At 36.3% G+C, this 26,671-nt stretch overlaps 1 protein-coding gene across 2 annotated transcripts in view; it reads left to right on the top strand.

Annotated features, from left to right (window-relative positions):
- LOC126965276 (uncharacterized) overlaps positions 1-26,062 on the top strand; it is a 66,854-nt gene extending 40,792 nt beyond the window's left edge. For both annotated transcript variants that reach the window (XM_050808778.1, XM_050808779.1), the window contains 4 exons: positions 7,406-7,522; positions 21,512-21,613; positions 22,218-22,412; positions 22,836-26,062. In XM_050808778.1, coding sequence (XP_050664735.1) covers positions 7,421-7,522; positions 21,512-21,613; positions 22,218-22,412; positions 22,836-25,415 — 2,979 coding nt within the window. In that variant the 5' untranslated portion in view covers positions 7,406-7,420 and the 3' untranslated portion in view covers positions 25,416-26,062. The remainder of the gene's footprint in view (positions 1-7,405; positions 7,523-21,511; positions 21,614-22,217; positions 22,413-22,835) is intronic.
- Positions 26,063-26,671: the final 609 nt, after the last annotated feature.

Here is a 26,671-nt window from a genome sequence, read left to right as displayed (position 1 = left end):
CTGAACGTCCTGCTCGCCCTTATTGTCATAAAAAAAAATATGGACTGATTTTGTACATTTCGCAATGTTGATCCTGAGAGTTGATCCTAATAGCAGATTTTTTTTAGTACTGTTCCTTATTCCTTCTAACGCCAGCTTACTGTCATTTCAACCATAACCACGATTATTATCGCATTAAAAAGAAATTAAGATCGCACGATAGCCTTCAACTATAGTTCACTACTTACTTCGAACATTAACTCACAGAAAGCAAATCGCTGACAAGCTCTATAGCAAATAAGGTAGTTAAAGGTGATATAAATAAGTGATCGTGAAAGCTAACGGTCACAGAATGAGGGATCGATGCCGCAATCATTATAAAGCATTGTTTTTCCGATGACAGACCAGTTTATCATAACCCTCTGCGTGAGGAATTTTAATGAGCTTCAATCTCTATACATTGTTGAGATAATATCACGTTTTTGTGTCCCTATTATTGTAACGAAATCACGTCACAAGGGCGATACACTGTGAATATTCATGTCTGACTATATTCGTTTGGGGCAGCCTTTCTAACGTTATCACTTCGTTGAGCTCAGTTCGGCATTTATTTTTCGATACAGCGCTAAGTTTTATTTGACTTATTGTAAATTGTTAAAATGTTGCTTAACATGGACACTTTAAATAATGAAAGGATTCCCTATTGCTACAACATTAATTATAATGATAATCTCGAAGATCTTTGTTTTAAAAATAGAAATACGATTTCAATGACCCTTGCTAGTTTTCTGCCCAGGCCTACAGGCCTCGCCCCAGTACTATCCAAAGTCAAAAAACCTGGTTCTGATATAATTGTATTAAATAAATGGAGCTGTTTGATCAAGACAGATGGCATGGCGCTATTCTTTTAAGGACTTGTTACGCATCGAATCTATTGACTTATCATTTGGATGTTTATATTTATACCACGCCCAATGCTTTCCAATCAAGTAAATCAAATGTGAGTTTGGTGACAAATAATAAGTATTTCCTATTTTTATTGCCAAGCTCTATTCATGACCTCCAGTTTCTTCGATGCCAATGTGTCTCTGCCTTACAGATAATACCTGCCTTGGCAGTCACTCGAGATTTCGAAACCCAGTATTACGATATACCGGGCGAGCCAGTAAAGGTAGTGTTGTTGAAGATTCGTGATACAAATGGGGCTTTTGAGTGGCAAAGGCGCAACAGTGTGCCTTCTGGGGTTTCAATTTTATAAAGTTAATTTTATCCATTTCCGAGACTTTCTAAGGAGAGGACTCGATAGATGACATAAGTTTTCCGTCGCAGGGCTGGTAAGCCCAAATGTTGTGAGTTTCGTGAGAATCGCCTGGTGCTATACGCGATCGAAGGCCTTCGCTATATCCAGACTAATTGGTGAACCGTTAGGTTTACCCAGAGCTGGCGTTTTGGAGAGCAGGAAGGTAATAGCCTGTAGTTGGCCGGTTCCAGGCTGTATCCTTTTTTGGGGTCCCGGGACTACGCATTTTTTAAATGAGTGCCGGAATTGATGCTTCAGCACTGGCATCAACTCTGAAACACACGTTCTGAGTATGATAGAAATAATGCCATCCGGTCCGCTTGACTTCTTTACATCCACGGAACAGTTTCCTGCCTGAACTGTAACTTCCAGCATAGAGCTCAAACACCGCAGGATCGATGGCAGTGTCTTTCCATCGTCAGTTGGAGTCAAAATGAGTGTCCAGAAAATGTATCTTTCCCGGCGTGCAGCGGCAACAGGAACGGCCGACTGAAGTTATCGAGAGCAGCTTTCGACATCACCCAGAACTTTAGCGTTACGTCCGTAGCCATCTGGGTACTTTGCTGCTCACTGATTTTTTTGACCTGCTTAGATTTAAAACTGGTGAATCTGGAGGCATGGTTTTATTTCCTCTGTAAAATTATGCAATTTGACATATTTCTTGCCCAGCGCTGCAGCGGCCAGGTCCAATACGCCTGTTTTTCTTTGGAATCAGCGCTGCTTTAACTGACTCAACGTACCAGGGCTGTGATCTGCCCCCGATCGGTACTACTGCTAAGTGTACACCCTGCATTGTCACGTCGGCCATTGTAACGGCACAGGTCCTTTGATCATCCAAAGGAAAATAAGCGCAGCGCCAAGTTTAGAATGCAAATAATTAAAGCATTTATTTTCTAATCTGCTGGCTTATAGTGACACGAGCTGGTATTTTGTGACGTGTATTCTATTCTATACTCCTGACTGGGCAATTATTGGACGTTCCAAGAAGGGCATCGACGGAGGTCTTTCCGATTTGGATAGAATTATTAGTCTGCATAATATGTGGTAAACGTCCGAAGCCATTCGAAATTTTGCCCGTTGAAATCAACCAAGATAAGACGAGAAGGTACGATTACAACGGATGTGTGCAAGTACATCGTCAATTACCGTTTGAACAAAGCTCATAAGAGCAAAGTGCCATTGTGTAGTTGTCTCATTTATCCTCGGAAACACGTGATTTTGTATCTTACCCAGGATACCCCAGGCAACCCGAGCGAGAATTCTCGGGAAGGGATTCACGACTCTGGCAGAGCTGGTATACTGATGATATATATCTTAAAGGGCCGCTGTCATTTTGTGATGCACGGGGAGATGGGCGCCGGTTCCCGACACTAACATATGCGAAACAAAACGGCGCTAGGCCGCTACTTTATGCTGATTTTCTGTGCGAATGTGGTACTTAATCCGGACGAGTCTTGCTGTTAAATTGGGAAGCCCTAAGTCGCCTCTTACGCCTGATTTTGATATTTAATTCAACGATTTCGCTACACTGACTTACATTCTAATGAGTTATTGGTTATTTAGTTAAAAAAAATTTTTACCAGACCACATAAAATAAGATAATTTGACAGATGTTGTAACACTAAAGAGTAATATTTACATCTATTTGTGTTCCACCATTCAATAGTCAATCATTGATTCAATCGGTTTGGGAACGGCAAAGCGGCGCGCGGGCCGCACTCGTCCGTGAATAATTTCTTATTGTTAAGAATGTTACTACATATGAGTGTACCATGTTACAGAAGATCGCGACTTACGCTCATGATTATCCCAAAGATGATTATCCCAAAGATGATTATCGCAGATTTGCCACGGTGCCGACACAATTTGTGGAATAGTTTGTATCTCTCTGGGAGACGAATGAATATACCTATTCACAAACCATACATATTTTTTTTTATCATTAATATTAAAGTTCTATTTAAACCATTGTCCACTTATTAAGGATATTTACAAATCATAGGAATAGCGCTGGCTGATCTCCAACGTATATTACGTTATAAATTAATAATTTAACAATGTTAGATAAAAAATTACGTTTTAATTAAGTTACATATATATAACTAACACTTCGGAAAAGTTGAGCTACTATGGGAAGAAGTGACAAGTGATTGACACTGTTTAAATCGACATTCACAACTTCAGGGGGCCAAAGTTTCAGTGCCAAACGAAAATACGAGGAACTTCGAATTAAATCCTATTACCAAAGTACTTCAGATCCGAATAGTGCGGGCGGATTTCGTTTCGGAACAATAGACATAAAACCATAAAAAGTGAAGTTGTACTTAGTTACGATCATAAGAATGTCAAACAACGAAAAAGTAAAAATCAAGTGAATTTGGGAATAAGATAAACGAAAGACAAATTGCCTTATTGCGAACTACATGTCGATCTTCGGATCCGAAACATTTTCGTAATGGGAAAATGTACGATCCGTCAACCGAAACTCGATTTTGGTAATAGGGCAATCCTGTATCTTACAATATTAGACATTTTCTTCGGGACTTGGTTCGAAATTGTACTTTATAACATTTTAAAAATGTTTTCAACACTTTAACGGGTTTAAATTTAATTTTACAGCAATTTATACGGACTGTCCCACAGGGCTACAATTTTGATATTTTTTTTTTGGGACTTAAGCCAGATTATTTTAAACTAGAAGTTAGCTTAAGCGTCAAAATTCTCATAAATTATAGGTCAGCATTTAAAATGGCAGGAAAAAAATAATTACGAATTTTCGTATTAAATTTGACCTGAATGTAAACTCGCTTAACCTGTAAACTTAAGCCACAATCTATATTACAATGTTGACAGTCAAATTCAGATTAGCTCTAGTTCAATATATTTCAGTATACATCGAGATATGATCTCGGTCGCTTTGTTACAAGTGACATATAAATAGCGGTTGAGTTTCAGGTAAGAAGCTATTTAAATAATGTATGAAGACTTGATATATAACATAATAGAAACCGGAAAGGCACTATCAACTAACGAACTTTCATATTCTAACAAAAAAACTCAATTTTTTAAAGTTAGATTTTTATTTTTTGTAGATTTATGAATTATGTGTGTAATTTTTTTTTTATAAAATACAACCATTACGTCGATGTATGGGGCAACCCCGGGCTATATTGCTTAAGCTGAAATTGTTTAAGCAATTGCAAGGAATTGTTATTTTTCAACCGGATAAGTAATAGTTTTACTAAAGGTAAGCGATGCATACTTGAGAGCGCGCGATATTAACAACTAAAAAGCAGGTATAAACAATGAAATAGCCTGATCGCTCCATTCCCATGGGATTCTCGTAGTATCGCCAAAGTCATTTGTTATAGTAACTTTTACAACACAATCGATTAACAATAATAGTTCGTTTGAATATCGCAAATCATTTATTTTTTACATTTTCTAGGCTCCTGTTATAGAAATACGTATGTACCCCCCAACGAAGAAATTGCTACTACTTAGCCGAGTAGTAGACAAAGAAAGTTCATATTTGTTCCTAGTGTTAATTTAATAACACATACATAGCGTAAAGAAACAGGTAAGATCACAACTAGTATTATTACACATTCATAGACTTTTGGGTGTAGGCATCAATCATTTCTCATCCTATTATTCAATTATTCCATTAAAGGTCCATTAAAGGACCGTACTATTTCAGAATTTTTCCAGAAAGTATTTTGCTTAAAGGTTTTAATGGGTTAAATTATGTTCTAAGGAACCGTGTATTTCAAGGACTTATTTATTTATTTATATGTGATACATGGGATAAGTGTATATATGTGACATAGATGGTAGAGTTTTAATGATTGTATTTTAACAAACTTCGAACTAGTGTCTAAAACAGATAAATAAAAATAACTTTTTTTATAACTATTGAGAATGAGGTTTGAGGAAACCTTGTTAGGTTTCCTTTCATGCTTTTGCAATATTTAATTATAATCTAAACTTGTAATCAAATAGCACTCCCTAATTACGAACAACTGGCACCGGTCTGTCCATGTTAATTTCAAAAGAGAATATAAATTTTGATTTAAACACCAATCGTAAATAGAATCAAAATCTCCTTGCACAATATCCACATCTCTTACACAGCTTTTTGTGCAATATCACGTTGTGGTATGGTGCTAATATTGAGCATCTGTTATATCATTATTATGAAAATTAAAAAGGGTTGGTCCTAAATGCGACCCTTGCGTTGTTGAAATAAATACTGACTTATAATACATGCAGAATAACCAGAATATTTGTGTATATCCTGTTTCTCATATAATAACCGAATCAACTCAAAGGGTTGCCATAAAAGGTTAAATTTTATCATTATAATACAATATGTTATGGTTTACAGTATCGAATGCACTATTGAGATCAGTGTAAATAGTATCAATTTCGCTTGCTTTGTTATTTGTGAGCTAAAGTACTATGTAGATTTGATAATTTTGAGTGATATTCTGAAAAGCCACGCTGAGTGTTTATAATTATAATATTGAAGTTTGTATTAAGTAAAAGTAATATTTTTTTACATTATTATTATTTAAAACTTTATTTAAATATAAATAAAAATAAACAAACTTAATTTCAACATAAGTCGCCCTGTGACGTTTGAAATATCGGGAAACGAATGAATCCTCGAATCATGTTAAATGTTCCATTAATAATGTTCAATACCATCTTGTGACTAATTCGAGTAGGCTTCATAAGATACATAATAGGTTTAAGGGTAAATGTATACACTTTTATAATAAAGTCCCAGCCACTGTTCAGGCATTATCTGTAAATAAATTTAAATGTTTTATTAAAAAATGGCTCTGTCATAAATCTTATTACTCCACTGAATATCTAAGTGATCGGACAGCCAGGGACTAGATTATGATTATTTTAAAGCAATTGCAATGACAGTAAAATTTGAATTTTTTTTATTAAAAAGAGCTCAAAAAAGGAATGCTGGGAGAGTTTCTTGCGGCGCTTTTTCTCTCTCAGAGTGCCATTTGTTTCCGCAGCGGTAGTAGTAGAGTATATTAGAAATGACATCAAAAATAATTCTAAAGGAATCAATTTTGAGAAAATAAATGCCTTTTATGCCGTTTAACTCTACAATGATAATGCACCGAGTTAATTATCTAACATCACGGAAACTCTTCGTTCGTACGGAGTTGACTGACATGGGAAGTCCTAAAGCCGTACAGATGACTAACATAAAACCTTGTGCACGTTTTAATGTATTTTCGAACAAGGCGGGGGTCGTGCAGTTACAAAAAACAAAATGTTTGTGCGGTGCACGTTGTCTGTCATGATATGAATCCAAATGAGTTCGCGGCCTATTCAAAGCCGCCGTGTTCATACGGAACGTACTGTATTCTTAATAAAAGTGAGTAATATAATGTATACTTCGCTTAAGAATAGATCTTTGAGAATGTATTCTTAATTTTTTGTAGTAAGAATAAAGACCGTAACCCATCTGCCAAACAACTCGAATAATTTTATATTTAAATTCTGTTTTTTAAATAACTATTTCTAGAGGAAACATAGAAACTATTTATCACATACACCTCAGATATAACTTAATATCACGGTGATTTTACGTAATAATGCCACCATGCTATTTGACGACCCGTTCATTAAAGACTGGCTAAGAACAGGCCATTCGCTGGTACAAGATAATGCCTAACAATACAAATTATATGAAGGGTGCTGGTGTGGGACGCAACCTGCCTCGACATTCTGGCTCCTTCTCATGTCCAAGTTACGTCAGTTGGTACTGGGGCTACTGCTTTAACGTTGCAAATATGTCGATCTCCGTGAGTCTTACAACTTTGTGCCGTTTGCTATCGAGTCACTTTGCCCATGAGGCCCAGAGGCGCGGAGATTGTACACCCCTCAATGGGGCTACTGGAAACCCTAGCGCTGTCAGCTATTTCAGTCAACGGATCAGCCTAGCTATCCAATGCAATAAATGCTGCCACTATTATTAGTACAGTTCCCCGTTACGATAGTTTTAATTTAATCATAGCATTATAAATAAGTATAGTTATAAGACTTGTTTTGTTTGAATGAATAAACATTAAAATTATATGCTTTTGTTCGCAGTAATGTTGTGATCGCATGGGAGGCGGCGCGCTGCTCGATGCGGCGGCGCGTGGAGATGCGGGGCGCATCGCGAGCCTGCTGAACTCCAAAACAGTTCCCGTCGATCTTGTGGACGAGGTAACACACTCGGAAACATTCTCCAATATATAAGTCTGTTAAAACGAAACGAGATGCTATCTATAAATAAAAAACAACACTTTACAGCAATGATAGTGATCGCAACTTTTCAGCAGTGGGGGGGCACCTTTGCACAAGATGCCGGCTAGATTATGGGTACCACAACGGCGCCTATTTCTGCCGTGAAACAGTAATATGTAAGCGTTACTGTGTTTCGGACTGAAGGGCGCGGTAGCTACTGAAATTACTGGGCAAATGAGACTTAACTTCTTATTAAGGATGAGACGTATTTATCGTCACAGGTATTTGTAACAGGTATTAAAATATCACCGGTTGTCCCTGTGACAAGATATCAAAAATAACAGTGACAAGTATTAGGAGTATTTTGTAACAACTAGTATTTTGTAACAACTAGTATTTTGTAACAACTAGTATTTTGTAACAACTAGTATTTTATAACACCTAGTATTTTAGTAACGACTGTTATTTGAGTAACACCTGTTACTGAACAAGTATTTGATAACAACTAGTATTTTTGTAACAACTGTTACTGAACAAGTATTTAATAACAGATAGTATTTTAGTAGCAGCTGATATTTGAGTAATACCTGTTATTGAACAAATAATTAGGAGTATTTAGTAGGTATTTTTTAACAGTATTTTGATACAGCTATAATTGTGTGATTTGTAGGTCTGTTATATTATTTTTAATTCAATAGGTAATAAAATAGTTATGGTTCAACTATTCTTTTAAAATATGTGGGATAAGAAAAACCCTGTTTACTTTTATTGTTTACTGAATATTTCTCTTTTAGACACATTTGTAAATAATAGATACATCACTTTCATACATTTATTTAACATACTATTGTTAAGATAAAATAGGTAGGTACCTAATTAAAATATTGAAGTAAATTTCAAATGGAAGACCCTGTCTCTGATATCATTTTTCGTAATCGTATTTATTCACAGTTATATTGTGCCTACGAGCAGGAAAATACGGCGCACCTCTTCGAAAGAAAAAACCTATATTGGTAATTTGATAGTACCTACTGAATAATATATTTTTATGATGTTTATTTCTACTTTATTGTTGAATTATTCGTATGATAAGGGCACATTTTAATTGTGTACTAGGTAAGGATCACTGTTTAAGCATAGGTAGTATTGAAACATAATGACTACGAAAGTATGATTATTTTTTTTTCATCAAAACTATTAAAATAATTAATTTAGGTCTGTACAGCTTTACCTAAACAAAACTTTTGAAATTCGAAGTTACCACAAGAGAAAGTACTATGTAATACGTATAGATGGCGCTAACAAGTAACACCAGACAAGGAAAAATATACGCCTCACTACAGTAGCTAGTATTTTATCACAGATAGTATTAAAATAACAGCTAGTATTTTGTATCAGGTATTTGTCGCTGTTACTTTTGAGTCACAGTCACCGTCATACAATTGCAGTGGGGCCCCCATATTGAAGGATTGGCGAATAGACTTAGTTCTGCAGCATATGCGGTTAAGAAAATCAGACGGTTAACTGACATAGATACGGCGAGATTAGTATACTTTAGTAAATTTCATAGTATTATGTCCTATGGTATATTGTTATGGGGCAGTGCGGCCGATATTAATACTATATTTGTGCTGCAGAAGAGGGCTATTCGCGCGATTTATAACCTAGGTCCTAAAGAATCATTAAGAGAAAAATTTAAAGAAATAAACATTTTGACTGTTCTCAATACATTTTTGATAATATTTTGTATGTTCATAAGCACATTGAGGAATTTTCTAGAAACTGTGACATTCATAATGTTAACACGAGGAACAAACATAAACTTGTTGTGCCTACTACTCGGTTGGGTCGAGTTAGCAAGTCTTTTGTTGGGCGATGTATATGCTTCTACAATATGATCCCAGAAAATGTACAAAACAAATGTGTTACGAAATTTAAAAGAATTGTTAAAAAACGTTTGTGTGGAAAAGGTTATTATAGCATAAACGATTTTCTTAATGACACCACGGACTGGGAATAAAGTGAACACCCTCAGGCTCTTTAATTATAAATGTTTATTGTACGATATTACATTGTAATCCATATTTTATATTAAAAAAACAAAAAGCCCGCTGAGTTTCTTGCGCCCATTCTTCTCAGGTCTGAGGCAGTCTCTTTTGAATGGGTGGTAGATTTTGACGTTCAATAAGTGATTTTAAATCCTATTTTGAATAAAAATATTTGAATTTAAATTTGAATTTGAATACCTAGTATTGCATTTTGCCTAGTACGTCTCAACTCTACTTCTTATGTCTCAAGGTGACGAGCGCAGTTGTAGTGCCACTCAAATTTTTTTGGGTTTTTCAAGAATCCTGTGCGGCACTGCACTGTATGGACTGCACAGGGCGCATCAATTACCATCAGCTGAACGTCCTGCTCGTCTCGTACCTTAATGTCATAAAAAAATCAGTTTCTATCCATGCAGCGATTACCAGCGACTGTGAGGGTATCATATGACCAGCACCGCCTATTTTGTCACCTCTATGATTGTTAACTTTCAATGGGTCAAATCGCATATATATCCCTGTCCATTGGCATTTAAGCGTTGGCATATGAAATATACCCATACATGGATAAGAATAATTACGCCAGTCTCCCACTCTAGAGGCGTATGCAAAGTTATGAATATCCATTTGCAATGGCCCTGTTATACATCTGGCTTCTTCTATTCATATTTCTCTTTCATCCAAGTTCTCTTTAGCTGAATACTCTTGACTGGTCCTTTTTAGTACATTCCCAATCGGATCGTAAAATGTATGGTTAAGTCAACGTTTCCCAACTCTACCTGGTTCATTTCTTTAGTCTTACTCATATTAAATTTATAAAGTAAATCAGCTCTCGTCCAAGTTCTCTCTACATGACTAAACCACCTTACCTTTCCATTTCCAATCGCTGCACTGTTTCTGAATCTCTCCTAATATATTGATACAAATTATGCAGAGCTTTAATAATTGCTGTAATGCACAAAGAGGATGTAAACATTACGTAATAACAGGCGGGACTGCCTAACTAAAAATTGAATTTTAGTTTAGTATGAAACGTGCAGTCATTTGACATAAGAAAGCGAACAGTTGCTTAAAACGTAGTGGAGTTCGGTTACCTCCTTTTTTAACAAGATTATAGCCGTCATCTGTCATTCTGTTAATGACTTCATCTTTTCATAGAATCGAGTGAATCGCTTTTTTCTTAGAGTTTCGCTAGCCTGGTAATGAATATTAAGGCTACCGAGCCAATGGCCCTGAGGAATCGAGCGGAGCTAGGTTAGGTACCTGTCTCGTACAATATCGCTGTAGTTTAAAATTCAGAATTAGAAGCATTTTTAATTTTTTACAAACGAATACAATTCTTTGCAAAATTAATAAAACTATGTCATGTTAAATAGCATTGGTGTACAATTAATAATTTTTCGTAAAATTTTTATCTAGATTGAATGAATAGCATCGCTCCAATTTTTTTTTGGTGATTTTTTTCGCACTGTCCATAAAAAATAAAAATGTAAAGAAAAAATGAATTTTCTTATCATATTCTGTAGACATATAATTATATATTGTAAAAATATAAGCTTTAAATAAACCCTCTTTGGCGCTTTTTTGGGATACCGACCTTAATGTAATGCATCAAAATAAAGCATTAAATATTCCATGTTTTGTACATTATGTCTTACCCTTCTCTTCTCTATTTATTTTTCTTTAGTTTATGAAGTACGAATGTCACAATATACTCTGTGATTTATCACAGAATATAAATGGATAAAGCACATTATGTCTTCGTATACAGCAATATTTCTAACAGTAGCGCCGTGTTCGAGCTATGTTAAAGAGACTTGTTCGACACCCCGCTGTGAACGAATTAATGCATTATATTATATATGAACAATAAATGCAACTTTAATATCTCTCCATAAAGCATACTATGCAGTGTACCCTCGTATTAAAACAATTAATAACGCAATTCATGTCGTGTCTACTCTACGCCTGTAGAATTGTAAAATCGATATTTCGTTCACTTAAAGCCGATTAATCGATAAATTAATTTAACTTCTGTTACAAATATGTAAATCTATTGTATTGCATTGAAATATCATCTACCTACATCATTTATAACTGGTTCATAAAGCATCTTACAATCGGTCAAACATACTTACGTACTATGCACTTTACTTGCAACATTTCATTCCATTTTAAATAAATTCTAATGAAAAATAATCTGGATGTAAATAGTCTTGGGACTTAATTTAAATGCTAAAACCTGGATATTTTATCTATAATTTTCTAATTCCTCCACAATAACTCGTCGGTAATAACGCTTTATTACTTGTGGTTCCACGTCGCGTCGACCGAGTCAGCGCCGATATCACGGCTTATTTTCATTTACAAATAGACGGAGCGCTTTCATTTTTAAACAATTTGTTATTTTTAATGTGATATCCCTCACCTCTGGAATTAATTATACAAATTCAATTAGTAACCAAAATTTATGAACGATGCGTGACTCGAACCTGCGACCTCTCGGTTTCCGTCCGCGCGCTCTTCCACTGGGCCGACCGTTGGAGTGGCATATGGTTCGTAAATCTTGGTATGTATTGTTAACCCAGGTTGTGGCTTTCATTTTTGTAAAAAAATTAATAACCTGATAATTTAATAGAAGGAGATTCCTTATTAAAAAGGTTTTTTTCTATGAGATGTCAAAGATGGTTAGGGTAAAAAATACTTAATACACATATATAGTTAATACTAGCTGCCCGGCAAACATTTTGCCATATAAAGTATTTGTAGTGTTCGACCGATTTTTCTCAGACTTATTTTTTAAATCAGACTATCACGAAAAAGTCTTTTCAACTTTCGGGTTAATATGGAAACTCGTAATAATGTGGCTTTCTATTGGGAGAAGCATCGTCTTGGTTTTCTCTCGCCGCGCTTGCGAGGGCGCGGTGGGGGGAATGCTGATCGGGACTTCTTGTCCCCTGCAGCAGATTTCACTCACCGCCCGTGGATATGGGCAGGTCATTGGGGTGGGAGCGATTGCTCCTTGCTGTCCTCTTCTTCGCTTTAAATGGTGTCATTTGTCGGGGGAGCGAATGCTCCCCTTTGTGGTAATCTTAGGAGCTTAGGAAGCGCCTGTTCCCTCAGCTCTGGTGTCAAGTCCGGTGAGTTATCGCCGGTTTGCGCGGACCCTGGCAATCAGCCCCGAAGAAGAAGGAGGGCAATCAGCCGGGCCGGGCGCAAACACGTCACTCTTCATCCTCGTCCCGCACGAGATCGCGCGGGTAGCGGCGGCCGTCAGGTGGTCGCGCGTGCCAGGGGGCCAGATCTCGCAGGTGATGGAGATTGGACGCGTCGGCACGCGCGAACATGTTGACGGCGAGACGACGAATGAAGTCGTCCAGGCTCTCGACTCTTAGGTCCCTCTGAATTGTCTGGTTCCTCACGTACCATGGTGCGCCCGTGATGCGACGGAGAATCTTGTTTTGAGTGGTTTGAAGCCTTTTCCGATTAGTTTGGCTCACGAGCGCACCATGAAGGCGCCGCGTTACGTGAGTCGGCTGCGTAGGTAGGTCTTGTACACTAAGACCTTCACCTTCAGAGGGAGGCTTGAGGAGAGCACTGGACGAAGTAAGGCCATCGCGACGTTTGTTGACGCGATGGTCTTCGTGACGTGCTCATTCATGTTGAGCCGGCGGTCAATGGTGACCCCGAGGTACTTTACCGTCGTGGACCACGCAATGTCCTGTCCGTTAAGCTGCAACCTATGCTGGCCTGTGAGCACACTCCCGGTCGCGAGCGCCTGGGTTTTGCCCACGTTCACCGATAGTCGCCACTTTTTGAGCCATTCTGGCAGGGTGTCCAGCTGGCGCTGCATCTTCACAGCAGCGTGCGTCACATTGAGTGACGTGGTAATGTACGCCGCGTCATCTGCATACAGCGCCAGAGTTGCCGTCGGTTCGAGCGGGATGTCATCTGTGTATTTGGCATACAGCAGGGGTGACAAGCAGCTCCCCTGCGGTACGCCAGCGATCATCATTTTGGGCGATGAGATGGCATCATCTACCCTTACTCGAAACCAACGCTTTTCGAGGAATTTGGCGACTATCTTCACCAGGTGGGGAGGTGTCGAGGTTGCAGCTATTTTGTGCACGAGTCCAGAGTGCCAAACACGGTCGAACGCCTTCTCCATGTCCAGGAATACTGCCACAGCTTTCTCTCTCTTGTTGAGAGAAGCGGTGAGGGTGTGGAGTACCCTGGACAGCTGCAGCGTTGTGCTGTGTTCAGCGCGGAAACCAAACTGTTCTTCCCTAAGCTCGATGTGGGGTCTCAGGAGTGACAGCAGGAGAGATTCGAATATCTTCGATTGGGTCGCCAGAAGAGTTATGGGCCGGTAGCTTTGTGCTTGTGAGGTGAGTGAGGTGAGTGAGGTGTCTTTCCTCAGCTTCGGGATCATGATTACGAGGCCTTCTTTCCAGATACTTTGACATTATGTATTCAAGGTGAGATTTGAGACATTACAGTTCATATGCGACTACTAGCTCAATCGTTTTTGTTATCGGCGCTGTCTAAACAACATCTTAGGTCGCGAGCACCGCGGTTACGACGAAATTGAAGAAAAAGTACAACAAGCCGCAGAACCGGTTCACCGAACTAGTTATTTAATGATCCCCTCATCGATACCTATAGCCACTTGCGTAGATGACAATTGATAACCAACAAACACGACTGTACGATACAAACACTGGTATTCCTAATTAGTTTCACGCCAATTAACGCGACAAAAAGCTAAGTGGACCTCAGTGTGCGAATTAAAAAGGTTTGACTGTCTTTGGCCCTGATTTGATTTCTTTTTTATATTTGACATTGACAAAGAGGATCAATATTTGTTTTCCCGCGCATTTTGAATTAACGAGTGTTGGAATGTGAAGCTATAGGTATGGACGCAACTTTTTTCATCGTTTAGATAACATCCCATAGTGTCTAATTCTAGTTTCTCATCTTTGAATTCTTAGTTATCAAAGGTAAAGCTAATAATTTACTTAAAAATTATTTCTGTGTTTCCTGTATAACTAACGGTTGTTAAACTTGCTTGCCTAAACAGACAGATTAAAAAGTAGAGGTTTGCCAAAAATCCATACAGAGAAGCATCCTTAGCATTATTAAACAGAGGCGAAAAAAACAAACACAAAATTAGAAACTGCCACTCATGGTAAAAGAAAACGAAAATTGCGCTGGGCGGTGCAGACCCTTCATGGTTCTAATAAATTGAGTATATTAAACACAGACTGGTATCACAGAAACTTGAAAATAAAACGCGGGAATAGCAGGCAAGCAGTGTCTATGAAAAGATAGAGATACAAAAAATGAAGGAAATATAAATAGACAAAGAGATAGAGTACTAAACTTAGATAACTAAATATCTACCATATTTAGTTATGGATATGATTTTCACTTTTTACTGTCTGAATTCTTATTATAATTGGCTTAATAAGCCTAATAATAATAATTTTATAATTCTTTAAGATTTTAATTACTAATGTAATTAAAATACAAATTGACTTCGATGCTGGTTTTACGTTTGAAGATCAATTTAACAATTTTCTATTGACGTTAGAAATGTAGCTACTTTAAATAGTTATATCTAAACTGTTTGGCAGAGTATTATAATATTATTATTCACAATAATGGTACCCTAAAAACAGGTACGGGTTAATCTGTTCTTCGTTAATATAATGTTAAAAAAAATCAACCTAATCGTTGAACAAACCCTTCCTCAGACTCAACATGATTGAACATACTATAAAAGGTATCCCAAATTAGTTTCACGCCAATTATATACGGCAAAAAGTCGAGTAGCTTGACTTTACCATAAACATTATGACCGTGTGGAGAATTATATCGTTAGGTTTTATATTCTTATTCGATATTAAAAAGTTTCAATATAATATATTCTATGACTGCTTATCTTTGGTTTAGGAAGTAAACAGATTTTAAGGCCGTTTTCAATAACCTATCTATCCTTAGTTTAACTTACTAGAGGTAGACAAATCTATCCTTTTACGATTACTAACATTTCAATAGCCTATTGACAAAAGCAAGGACTATCACGATATTGGACATAACTATGGATTGATAAGGTCTTGTCATTAAACGGTGACAGCAATGTATCCGTAAGACGTAGACTAAAGTTAGTGCACAACAGAAAACGCTTACAAAATGCGTATTTCCATTTTTGAACATGGTTGATTAACCGTTGGAATTTTACGGACAGTCCTGCCACTGTAAAAATTAAAAAACTTTGTAAACACCCAAATATTAGGTAAGCGTACCCTATTCCACTGCTAATCCACCCAGCTCGTCAAATATACTGGTATATTTTAAAACCATAACTAATTGAGTTCACCACCGTTTTATAAAATGGTTTTAATATGTTTTAGTCGCAGTCGGCTATTTTATATAGTAGTAATAATTGATTTTTCACTCTGTAGATAATTCATTGTTATCGTACACTGAAAGCTTTGTAAAACACTGTATAACGTTTGTTTGTTCTGCGGTTGAAAAGAATTTCACAGTTTTACGGTGCAGTAGTTTTCAATGATTGATTTATAAGCTGAGGTTTTATAAGTGGTTCTATAGCTTTTAACGTTGGACACACAATTATATCATTGAATTGATTTATGCATTCATTTTGAGTTCTGCAATTACAAATTCAACCATTTTCAATCCCTGTACATACTCATTAAATACAGCCATATTCAGCAGTTCACTAAATAGCGAACTATTGTTTGTAGTGATTTTATTTGACGCGACCAATCTAAGGTTTGAAGTTAAATAAAACTCTAACCAGCAGCTGATTCTTGTCTTAACAAGCAAGCTTTCCGAATAGTAAGCTATTCCATACTAGTACCATAAAGAATTAATTTACAAGTTGCTTTTTATGACGTTGAATATCTTTGGATAAAGCTCTAAAGTGGATATTTCCTTGTCTTTTAGCATTTAATTAAACTTAATACTACAAATGCCAATGTGAGTTTTATTGTTAACGTTTTCACACCATAGCTGCTCTACTGATCATCATAAAATTTTTGAACACACGTTATCAGCCCCACAAACATACAGAAAATGCATTATAAAACGAAAACTTTTAGAGTTCCCGAAGAAAGTAATATCTCCTAATTCCAGGACAATGTCGCGGGCAGATTTTAGTTGTACATAAAGAAAAGTGCCTGGTCGAGTTACATATCTCTTTACTGGTATAAATCATGGTCTTGACATATCGTTATCTATTACCATTGATTTTCAATTTGAATTTGAAAATATGTGAATAATCCAGGCAATACGCGTCGTGCATAAAATCTAGGTCTCTCAGTGATATCGGCTTGTCAAATTAGTACCGAAACCTGGGCATGCAGAGCAGGGGCGTGCATTGGTTTTCTAGCAAGGTAGGCGCTGTAGATCTAACTAGTCGTAGTTGAGCCTGGAGGCTTATTTAGAAAAATTTATGAGCGGTGGTTCAATAGAAGTTTGGTTATAAAATAACAGAACCAAATAAAACTAAATTAACTTTAACACTAGTGCTATATTTATTTAGGTTTATAATGAGGTATGCACTGCCTAATTGCCTATATGATATGCACGCCCCTGATGCAGAGTTCAATTAACCTAAGAACAATGGCCAACAAATAAAGAAACAGTCTGTGTTCGCTGATTGGGCTAAATTTAGGAAGAAAATTAAGTGGTTTCGTATACGAAATTGCCAGAATAACGCTGTGCATACAATTAAATACTGTAGTAATCTATTTAATTCAAAGTTCGTGCGCTCTTTATAAAAAGAAGCCGCTAGTTGTGAGCATGGGAATAAGGAAGTCATCGGGGAGGTTTGCATGCAAAAGTGACATACCGTTAGGAGAGATAACGACAAGCAATCAGATGCTAATATATAGAAAATAGCCCATCGTATGCCATTGTCATTGCACGTTAATATCAACGATTTGTATACATAAAAAGATGTAAAAACAGGTCAAGATCGTGAGAGAATTATGTAGTCACCGTTACGTGTATATATTACCTACCTTCGTTCTTTTGAAATGATTTCTCCCTGATGAAAATATAATTGCAAAAATTGGCTTTAATTTTTTAAAGATTATAAAGAAAGATTCTGTGTCTTGTAATGCATAATTTAATAATAATAATAGATTTTTTATTATTATAAAGTCTGCAAATTTACTTTATGATTTAATCGAGAAAAGTTATGTTCGTTATTAAACCAAACAATTATTTTAATTACGCGTTTTTCCAGATGGTATTGAGGGCATGTGTTCTCTATCAGTTACTATTGAAACGAAGCTTTTATATGGACATTCGTGCAGCTCGCTGCGCGGCCTCTTTAAGCGACCTTCATCGTCAGATTTTCGCGCTACTCGAATTGTTCAGATTTAAGACCGTTACAGGTTATATTAAATAGTTATATAAAAGGCACTTTGGTATGAACGGTTTCTTAAACTATTTATTTTAATAACAGAGCAGATTACACCTCACGTTTTTACATAACCTCTAGGTCTTATTAATTATAACTAGATTACTTCATACACAACAGCTTAATCATAGAGGCCGCAAGCAAAAGCCAACAAAAAGTATACAAATGTATCAACAAAAAGCACATGCTCATGACAGGCGCACGCGATAAATAAATAATTAAAAAAATAAATATGGATGGGTTAAATCTCGTGAGTTCGCGTCATCTCAGCAGTATATCTATACCTATACAGCTGACAAATTGTCCAATATAATATTTTATTATAAAATAGTTCTTAAACATTATGAAATTTCAAATTTTAATACTAAAATATGTAAGTTTTCACTTCTATTGGCAGTTTTTATTATAAACTGCCAATTTTTTGTGATTTTTAATAAATTGCTGAGATTTCAATGATAAATACATACCAATAAGTATTAAAAAGATTATATTACGTCATAAAAATACAACGTAAGCTATTGAAATTACCAATCTACATGATTTGGAATATAAATGATCAGAAAGCTCCGTCTATTTTAATACATGTCTGCTCTACATTGCTGTAAATCAAACGATTTACTGCCAATTATAGTGAACAAACAGATGGAATGGATAACTGAATAGAAAACTTTGTATCAGTTTAAATTAGAGATGTCAAGAATATTCAGTTACTTTTCGACTAATAACAGATCAATAGGAGACATAAATTTTGCTCAAATAAATTATTGTTATAAAACAAAATGAAGCAATTTATAAAGTTTATTTGAAATGTGAAGACCGTTGTGTAACGATATAACTTTTTTTTTTAGTTAAAATATTTCAGAGTACTTTAGAATACTATATATGTATGTCATTTTTTTATGCTATAATATATTATTTTTTGGTATTACTCAGAAGCACTAATAATTGAAATGCTTGATTTTTGACGAAGGCCCTTGAGTCGTATTTTTAATAATCCAGCTCTACTGAATGTTAATTACTTTAAGTTAGAACTTAGTTTAAGTAATTAACATTCAGTAGAGCTGGATAGAAAAATAGAAAGTACTTATATTTTCTCTATTCTTTCTTTTTAATTATCCTAATGATCGAAATGTTAATTATCTAAGTAGCTTCTATAAATAGTCTCAAAAGGATATGTGTTTGCAATTAATTTTATCATGTGAAACAGTAGAAATATAAAAATATTTAATGTAAGTATATCTTCTTTTAAAATTTCAATAAATTTTAATTTTCCAGCTGTAATTTTCATTATAAACAGAATATATCCAACATAGTAAGCTAAGCACCTGTAACACCGATCATGCGGGTAGATCTTTATAAAATAGGAAAGTAGGTACACTTAGGTACATAGGAACGTCATTTAACTTTAGTGCCCAAAAACAGATTGCATTAAAGTTAAACTGTGTTGAATTGAAAATGATTTGTAAAACAATTTTAATTTGTTAAAAATAATATGTACTTTGATACAGTCATAAGCGGGTATGTTTTTATAGAACACCCCATAAACGGCTTGTAGTTTGTACCGGGCGCTTTCCGCCATATTCTTTTTACCCTCCACAAATAGGTTGATGACATTTCGTAACGTTCGCGCACTTATGCAATAAGGTAAGGAATACGGATAATTAATGAAGAATAACAGAAGTGCAATCAAATGCTTTTGTAGTTTTTCAAACTTTATTCGATGTTCTTGTGAACAATATTCTTCGTTCAATAAATAGTGAGAATGAGGTGCAAACACTTTGGAAAAAAAACTTAAATACTGACTGATAAAGCTGGAATATTAATTAGATTAACAAAAAGTAATAATTGGAATATCTTTTGATTTTATTTAAATTTCGACTGGTAGTGTGCAAAGCATTTTACACGAACGCTTTGAGATATAAAACCGCCTAGTACCGCACGCGGGTTCCACGAATGCTTACTGATGCAATGCACAAAAACAAATGAGACCAGCTTCTTTGTGATTGTTACAACAAAATCCTGAACATTTCTTAGATTCGCTCATAGCCATAGACGAAACGTGGCTTCACCATTATGAAACCAGCAGAAATAAAATTAAAGTCATGGAATAGACCAACATCTCCTATCTCTAAGAAATATACAGAGAGTTTTTTGGCCGGAAAGATCATGGGCTCTCTTTTCGACGGTGTATACAGTATGGAATATCTCAATGATGAAGCTACTGTTATTGTTTCTTTGTATGCAGAACAAATAAAAAACTGCGTAAGGGATTCATGAGAAACGGCGAGGCAAACCAGGAAGAATTATTTTGTTCCATCAAATCCGACGTGGCTTTAGCTGCAATGCAAGATGCTGGCTTCGAAATAATTGAGCAGCTTCCATGTTCACCCGCCTTAGCCCTCAGTGATTTCTCTCTATTTCTTAAGTTAAAAGATTACCTATTTGAAATGATAGAGATTCGGAGATGATGAAGCTATAGCCGTAATTGCAATACAGGAGTTTTTAGGTGTGTAGGTTAAGATTTGTTTGAGAAACTATTCTAAAGTTTAGGAAAAAGATATTCCAAGTGTATTATGCTAAATCGATCAATAAAATTAATTTATTAAAAAATACCGGTAATATTCTAAAATATTCTAAGTAAACAACAACTTCTAGTATAATTCTAGGTAGGTAGTAAAAGTAATTTATAGCATATGAGTAACGAGGTGGTAAAATAGGCAGGTATTGTACGAATCTGTGAGAATGTATTTGCTTGAACACTCAATTAAAATAGGTATGTATGATTTCAAGTTCTATCTTATTAATAGCAAAAAGATAATTGCAAACTTAACCATAACTGAATACTATTTATTACAATTACAATATTTATACACATCTGTATTGTGGTTCACTAATAACGTGCACACCATGCTTGCTATTGTAATGCGTAATGTGTGTTATATTAATACTAGCTGATTCCTGCAACTTCGTCCGCGTAGATAAAGGGTTTATAAAAATAGTAAGCAAGTTTGGAATTGAAGATTATCTCATGAGATAATCCTAGGACATGTCCTATTCTAGTTCCGGTTCCCGTTTTCGCTCCCATTCCCAAGATATTCAAATATTTTTATTCAAAATAGGATTTAAAATCACTTATTGAACGTCAAAAACTACCACCCATTCAAAAGAGACTGCCTCAGACCCGAGAAGAATGAAAACCTACCACATACTACACACACAACTAAACCTACTATTGGTAGAGTTATAGCTCACCGACATAAATTTCAGTTTTTCACAAATGCCGCGGGAACCATAATGATTTTTCCGGGATAAAAAAATAGCCTTTTCCTAAACTCTGGTGTACCGCTGTGCCAAATTTCATCAAAATCGGTTCAGTAGCTCTGGCGTAAAAACGTAACATGCAAACTTACATTCATATTTATAATATTAGATTATTGCAATTATTTTATTAAAAATATGTTGTTTCAGAATGGATGCAGCGCATTGCAGCGAGCGGCGGCGGACGGCCACGTCGAAGTGGTGCGTCTTCTGCTGGAGAAGGGAGCGGATCCAAACAAACAGGACCTCGTGGTAGGTTGTTCACCTTAGTTCTTTATATGTGGATACGGCTATACGAGTCAACAATTAAATAATAATGGATCCGACCTTATTGACGTCACTTCATATACCCAAAATAAACAAAGCTCAGTTAACCCAACTCATTCGTCAAAGAAAGACAAATTAAAAACCAAAGGTCCCCAAAATATTGAGCTATTATGGAAAAGATAAAAGCGCTGGCTAGTGCTCACTGTCATAAATGAACTGCAACAGGATTTATTAAACGATGTTTCCAGAGATAAATTGAAGACACTTAAGATGGGGTAACTTAAGGTGGAAGATGATTTTGTTTAGTCACCAATTTACATTTCATCCGATGAATAAAGAATACTATTAGTAAGAAACAGCAAGTAATATGCTGATAATATTATTTGTTAACATAAATGTACATATGTACCTGTTGATTATTTAATAAAAAATAAAATAAAAAGAAATCATTAGGTATTATCGGTTCTACCATGTGATGTCCGGTATTTGATATAGGCTACGTTGTTGCAGCAACAGTGGAAAGATTCTGACTTTCAGTAAGTTGTTGGAAATCCGATATTGAATTAACGAAATTTAATTTTAATTTCAGCATGGCAACACAGCGGCTCACGAGGCCGCATGGAAGGGCTACTCCCGCTGCGTTGCGCTGCTGGCACAGATTTGTGAGCTACGCGCGCGAAACGCTGCGGGATTCGCCCCGCTGCACCTCGCCGCACAGAATGGTCACAATCAGTCCACCAGGGAATTACTGCTGGCTGGGGCGCCACCGGACTTGCAAAACAACGTGAGTACTTAGCCCCTGATCCCATTAATCCACCAGAGCACGATATGTTTAGCTTACGCGATCATCTCTAAAAAGGGATTTTTTGAATTGGTACATATTTTTGTTTATATAGATATATAAACATTTTTTTAATAATACTGCAGAGCACCTAACAATAATTTTCAAACTGACAGTCAAAAGCTATTTATTCATGTCCCTCGGTAAAAAGATAACACCTTTTGAATGTCAATAATATAGTTTCACCATATTCTCCGCGGAATTTTTACCACTTACACATAAGCATTAACCATTCCTTTGACTAACAAGGTTTCTAATTTTTGTTTTTCTAATGGTTTAAATTTTACTTCCAAACTCAATTCTTGTAATATATTTCTATATTTTTGTCATACATTTTTGTCTATATACTTATGTTTTATGTTTCAGTATGGTGACACCTCGTTGCATACAGCCGCACGCTACGGGCACGCTGGTGTCACAAGGATCCTCATCTCAGCGCAGTGCAGGGTTTCTGAACAGAATAAGAACGGTGACACGGCTCTACACATTGCCGCTGCAATGGGGCGGAGAAAACTCACCAGGATACTCCTCGAAGCTGGATGCGACAAATCCTTAAAGAATCATCAAGGTGAAACAGCCAGAGATATTGCCACTAGAAAGGGTTTACAAGAAATAATCACAATTCTCAATACACCTGTAGCGAAACAAACCAAGAAAAAAGAAAAGCATAGGGACAAAAGCAGAGAACGTGAAATAGATGAGCCTGATGATGGCAAAAAAAAAGACAAAAGTAAAGACAAAAAGAAGAAAACTGTTCACTTTGAAACTCCACCGCAAGTGAAATGGTCACCTTACGGTTGTCATTATTATCCTGATCCCAAATATTTCCCCAAACCTAAACTGAGCTCCTTGCCCACCGAACCGCTTAAAAAAGGAGAGCAATATTACTTAGATTTGGCGGGAAATATCAAAAAAGGTCCCATAGGTGCTGGGTACACTTGTTATTGTGCGCCATTCTTTAAACACATGGAAGACAAACTTAACGAAGATAAAGATGATTTAAAACGACATATAGATAGGGCCCATGAAAAGCTCGATCAGAAGGTTACAGACCTGGAAATGAAGACACAAGGTAAGATATCTGAACTAACACGATTCGTTGCCGCGGAAAGGGCTTTGTGCAAGGAGAGACATAAACATTTAGAACAATGGTTGACACGGGGTATGATGTTTAGGTCTTCAGAGAGAGTAAAAAGGCTTGACTTCAGTCCAAAGGGATCAGTGGATATATCACCGCTCAAAAGAACTAGAAGCTTAGAAATACTTGACGCTAATCAACAAGAATGGAGTAATGTTAACAGAATAATAAAAAAATTCAGTGATTCATCTGTACAGAGGGATATTGATAATAACATCGAACAGTTTGAAAAAAAGCCACTGTCACGAAGTACTGAAATTTTAGACAGGTCACCTAGTCCAAGAAGACATATATTAAAAAATTCTCAAAGTTCAGATCATTTAGACGCAGCTCCGTGTAGATACTCAAGATCACCTATTCGTATAATACATCATTTTCCACACACCAAAAGGCAAGATAATGAACACAACCAACAAACGGACCGTTGTGTTGCAAAGTCTCCAGTTCCGGGGACATCTAGAAATGAGAGTTTTTCACCTAGTCAAACAGATTCATACTTACAAAATAAAAAAATAGACTGTCATAGTATGCAGCATGAAAATCCACCATTTAGTAACCAACAAAATTCTCAAAATACAACTTGGAAAAGTCAAGTTTTACAGAGAACTGCGGATGATATACGCAAGCGAACTATTTTAGAAAAAGAAATGTCTGATGTGATTACAAGGAGTTCTACCATACCAGATGTCCCACAAACTGGTGGCATGAATCTATTAAGACAAATTAATCAAGAGCATATTTCTGAACGAGAACCAAGAAAATCTGTTCAAGAATTAGTGGCTCAAGTGGAAATTCAACAGAGGTCAATATCTCCCGATAAATTACATATGAAAAAAGTACATGAAGTTGCAGCAGCTGAATCTTTACAAATGCCGCAACAACCACAGCGTCGTGCTCCTGTGCTTAAAGAGAAACCACCAAAATCTAAAAGGTTCAGCCTTCAGAACCTTATTCCATTTCCAACTAGAAAAACATTTCAAAGTCCATCAAAAGAGAATGGTAATAATTCAGAAAGTAGCGACGAAGAAGACCATCCAATAAGAAGCAACGCCTTACCTGGACCCATGAAAAACACTAATCTTTTGCAAACATTGCCGCTCCCAAACTTTGAAACTATATCAACAAAATCACATTCGCCAGCGCTTCAAGTACAAACTGCCTTCCCCCACGATAGACGTTTGATACCTAAAGATGCGTACTTTCACGAACTTCCCAACAAACAAGTTCACCACCAAATGCCATACAGAGACTTAAATAACAGTCAACCTATACCTCAATACTGCCCTAGCCAGTACGACTACAATGAACCTGGGCTACCTCAAACGCAAGGAGAAAGTAGAAATAGGAACCCTATTTATCACAATCAAACTGGCGTTTTTAGCGCCATGATGCAGGATCACATAATCCGTGAAATCGAACGCATACCCCACTGCTACAGTGAACATTTGGACCAGAATACTGAGGTTGAAATTGCAAATCAGCATGATCACTTTCGCGGTTACTACGATAACCGTCCACCAATGTACCCGAATTTTCGAGGAAACCCACATGGACTGAGAAAACCTCCTGACCATAGTCTGTTGCACAGCAGACTTCAGTCTCTGGCTATAAACACTCATTTGACTGAAACTCAAAGCCAGACAGACAGAGAATCTCACAATGATTCTGGATATAGTACAAAAGTGTATGGAAGTTCGCAAGGGCCGTCTCCTAGTCTTTCAGGTCATGTGGAAGATAACCTCTCTGGCCAGAGGATCAACATGGTATCCGATACTAAGCCACCAGTTGCTTCTTCAAGCTTAGTTTAGACCGAAATATCGTAATAAAAAAAAGACAAAAGCCAAAATTCTGACAGAAATATTCTATCATTTCCAATATATCCGGTATCATTTGGAACCTGAAGTAGATCTAACTATAAATTCTTTATATCTTCAAAGTTGCGTATGCACTCTTGATTGTTGTTGAAAGGTTTTTCCCCGTACTTTTAACAGTTGTCACTGTTGCACCCACCGAATTTTTACAGATGATTTGATTGAACACGTTGTACATAGCCAAGTAAAGTAAATACTTGGTAAAATTCGCCTTGTACTTGAACAAGGTGAGAGGCATTACTAAATGTGGCCTTATTAAAATTTTCGGATATAATTGTTAATAACCTGTAGCAATTCAGGATTACACGTGTTTTGAACACAATTAGGGGATCGAAATTTAATATAATATCACCAGCACGAACACTACGTTAAGTACAAATTAATAACTATTGCCATTTATTGATAACAATAAGCAATCTGTATTCTTAGAGCTGACTTGAAATTATCTGTAATATAATTTTGAGTGTATTTTTGTAATTAGATTAACGTGTTAATGTATTATAGAATATATTTATTTTAATATTGGATAATTTTGTACTGACTTTGTAGGACACAATAAACGCACTTTTGAAGTGACACAATTACCTACAGGTAGTTTTTTTTTCTGATTATTGCGATATTTTTATGTCAGCCTTTGATACTCCATCCTGAAATTTAATTACCGCTGCCCATTGCCTCAGGCCAGAGAACACACAGGGATGTCGCCGGCTTACATTATTACTGTTTTTTGACATTTACAAATCAGGACAACAACAAGGTTCCTATGGCAACAAACGTTGCGAGTTACCGATTGAATTCTTAAGTCTTTGCGCTCAATGGATGAGTGGTGCTCTTCTTGGTCGTAATATTAACATCCTCTTTGTTCTTGGTGAAGAAATTCTCAGAATATTTAATAATTTTATCACAATAAGGGACGATACGAGCATGACGTTCAGGTCATGGTAATTGATACGCCCTGCCCAGTACAATGCAGTGCCGCTCAGGATTCTTGATAAGCCGAAAAATTCTGAGCGGCCCTACAACTGCGTTCGTCACCTTGACTTGCCTAGTAATTTCACTAGCTTCGACGCCCTTCAGACCGAAAGGCAATAATGCTTACACATTACTGCTTCACTTTCATGACTTTCAATTAATTTCCCCATCAATAAATAGAAGTATAAGGAATTATCAAACTTACTAGGATTATAAAGTAA

The sequence above is a fragment of the Leptidea sinapis genome, chromosome 7 (assembly GCF_905404315.1).
Source record: "Leptidea sinapis chromosome 7, ilLepSina1.1, whole genome shotgun sequence".
Lineage (NCBI taxonomy): Eukaryota > Metazoa > Arthropoda > Insecta > Lepidoptera > Pieridae > Leptidea > Leptidea sinapis.
The sequence above is the reverse complement of the archived record's forward strand: the minus strand, read 5'-3'. Positions and strand labels throughout refer to the sequence as shown.